This window comes from Adiantum capillus-veneris, chromosome 20, assembly GCF_014529385.1.
Source record: "Adiantum capillus-veneris isolate H3 chromosome 20, ASM1452938v2, whole genome shotgun sequence".
NCBI classification, from domain to species: Eukaryota; Viridiplantae; Streptophyta; class Polypodiopsida; order Polypodiales; family Pteridaceae; genus Adiantum; species Adiantum capillus-veneris.
The window spans coordinates 135,774,418-135,776,663 of record NC_140950.1 but is presented as its reverse complement, the minus strand read 5'-3'; the positions used below and the strand labels follow the sequence as shown (position 1 = coordinate 135,776,663).

Genomic DNA, 2,246 nt, shown 5'->3' with positions numbered 1-2,246 from the left:
CTTCCCTTTGCTCTAGCTCTCTCTGGTCCATTTTGTGTGTGTCTTGGTGTCAAGTTGCTTGTGTGTGTTGTGTGGTGCATCTTCTTGGTTGTACCAAAATCTCTCTTGCGTCCTAGTTCGCATACCATAACTAGGTGGTGCCCCTATCGTGTTTGGGTTTGGCTGTGGGTTTGTTGTTTTGTTGTGCTTGTGGTTGCCCTAGCCCCAATTGAGCAGCACGGGAGCCTTGAGGGGTGTTTAGAGGTCGCCTTTCTTGTTACCCGCCCCGGACCGCCTCAACACCTCTAGAGGGAATAAGAATTTTCTTCCCTCCACCATTATCTCCGTGTAGAACATATCCATGGTGCATGAGGGAGGTATATCAATCCCTCCAGGCACATCCACATAGTCCACAAGAAGCTTCTTGGACTTATCTAAGATCCTTTGCAAAGCTCCCTCTCGTTTTAGCCACCTTTCGACCAAGCATACAAAAGAAAAATCAAACTTCCCACTAACATTCACAAGTTTAATAAAAAACCATTTGCATCAAGATACTCACCCTCAAAACTTATGGTCTCCTTTCACCATACAATAAGCAGCACGAGTGATCTTGCTTGCCTCTAGCAAGGACACCCATAAGTTTTTATTTTCTATGGAATCATCATGTAGAGCAATCAAGTTAAGTTTCTCTAGAGTGGCCCAACTATTTCCCCCCCATTGAAGGCTCATCACACGATCAAAACAATCCTTTCCTAGACTTGGATCAACAATGTTAAGAATCTACCAAACAAGAGCAGTAGTCAATAAAAATTGCATCTTACAATGTATCAAAGAAAATGCAAGAGATGGTTATATACCTTCCCTACACGATCTGAATATTTATAATAAAGATCATTCATGATCTTAGTCTCTTCTTTTTTCAAGTCCTCTTTAGAAAGCAACAATTTCTTGCTCTCTAGCTTAGTGTGTAGTTCTTTTGACATTTGAACCTTCAAAGTAAACTAATACTGTTCAAAACAAAATGCTTCAAATAAAACATACAAAAAAGAGATCCAATGTCAAACACACTTACATAAAAAAGAAGCCTAGCTAGATATCTTCGTGTAAGAGGATGCCATGGCTCCTCTCCTTTTGTGGTTCTCTTGCGCAGAGTGTCGATCAATTTTTGATCATTCTCCGGTAATGCACGAAGGTAATCTTCATGATCGGATGAGAAATTTTTTGCACAATTCACCAACTCATCTCGAAGATGAGAAGATACCAAAGCATGGGTCTTCATACTGATAAAAATATTAGTAAGTTAATGAACTTCAATCATATAAAGTTTACCTTCAAACAAGAGTAAAGTCTCACTCACAAATTCATGCGCTGCAAGCTCGTCAATAATGCTATTTCGAAAACCTTTGTGGGGTCAATGATAGTACACAATACCCTACAATGCTTCTCCCTGTTGTTGGAAAACATTTCTCTCACAGCTGCTTGCCATGCTACCATCCTGTGATTGCCTTCCCACACATAGAACATTTTACCAAGGAGTGACTCTAGCTATGGCTGCAATGCTAACTCCTCTTCATAGTCTTTATTTATTCTTTCCAAAGTGGGTCCCATGTGTCAACAATATCATCTATTTTCAGAAATGAATGAGACTCCAAAAGAACATTAAACATTCTAAAACAAAAGTAATGTCAATCCACAAAAGTACTTTGAAACAACAATGATTACCTGTCAACAATGTCTGTTCCTTGTGACATGTTTGAAGTGAAACTATAAAAGCACCTTTTTCTTTTATGTAACCTTCTCTGGAAAATGCAGCCTTCAAACCAGAAACATCCGATCGAAGGCCACGTACTCGAGCATATGGAATAAGTCTACACAAAGGAATTAGAGGACACTCAAAACAACTAAAAACCCTTGTGGTTTTGAAAATGTCCTCTCCTCTATCCATATGCAAATGACTATATCCACATCATCAGCAGACGGCCCAACTTCGGGGGCAATATGAAATGGGATCAATTCCAAAGCTACCTCTTGTCTAGCTATTTGAGCATCAACTTCATTCATTGATCCTAATCCAATGTCGATACTCTCGCTCTCATCACCAATAGTATCAATGTCATCGAAGTCCTGTGTCTACCACAGAGCTCACCTGATCACTACATATAGGATCAAGAGGCATAGCCTCTTTCCGCTTTCGACGAGAACATCTCCCAATTGCAGGACTACACAAAAAATTTCAAACAAAAATAAAATAATAATTTCTATCATTG

General features: G+C 39.5%; 1 protein-coding gene across 1 annotated transcript; it reads right to left on the bottom strand.

Annotated features, from left to right (window-relative positions):
• Positions 1 to 497: 497 nt before the first annotated feature.
• LOC147433292 (uncharacterized) lies at positions 498 to 1,344 on the bottom strand. The gene is made up of 5 exons (XM_086492058.1): positions 1,337 to 1,344; positions 1,052 to 1,259; positions 837 to 968; positions 748 to 759; positions 498 to 557 (listed from the first exon to the last, which is right to left on the bottom strand). The coding sequence occupies exons 1-5, from the start codon at positions 1,342 to 1,344 to the stop codon at positions 498 to 500; spliced, it is 420 nt and encodes a 139-aa protein (XP_086348184.1).
• Between the last annotated feature and the right edge of the window lie 902 nt (positions 1,345 to 2,246).

Excerpts from the sequence above, each read along its gene's own strand:
- LOC147433292 (XM_086492058.1), bottom strand. Across the intron at positions 969-1,051 it reads TAGCTAGGCTTCTTTTTTAT|GTTCAAATGTCAAAAGAACT; the intron begins GTAAGTGTGTTT and ends TTTACTTTGAAG.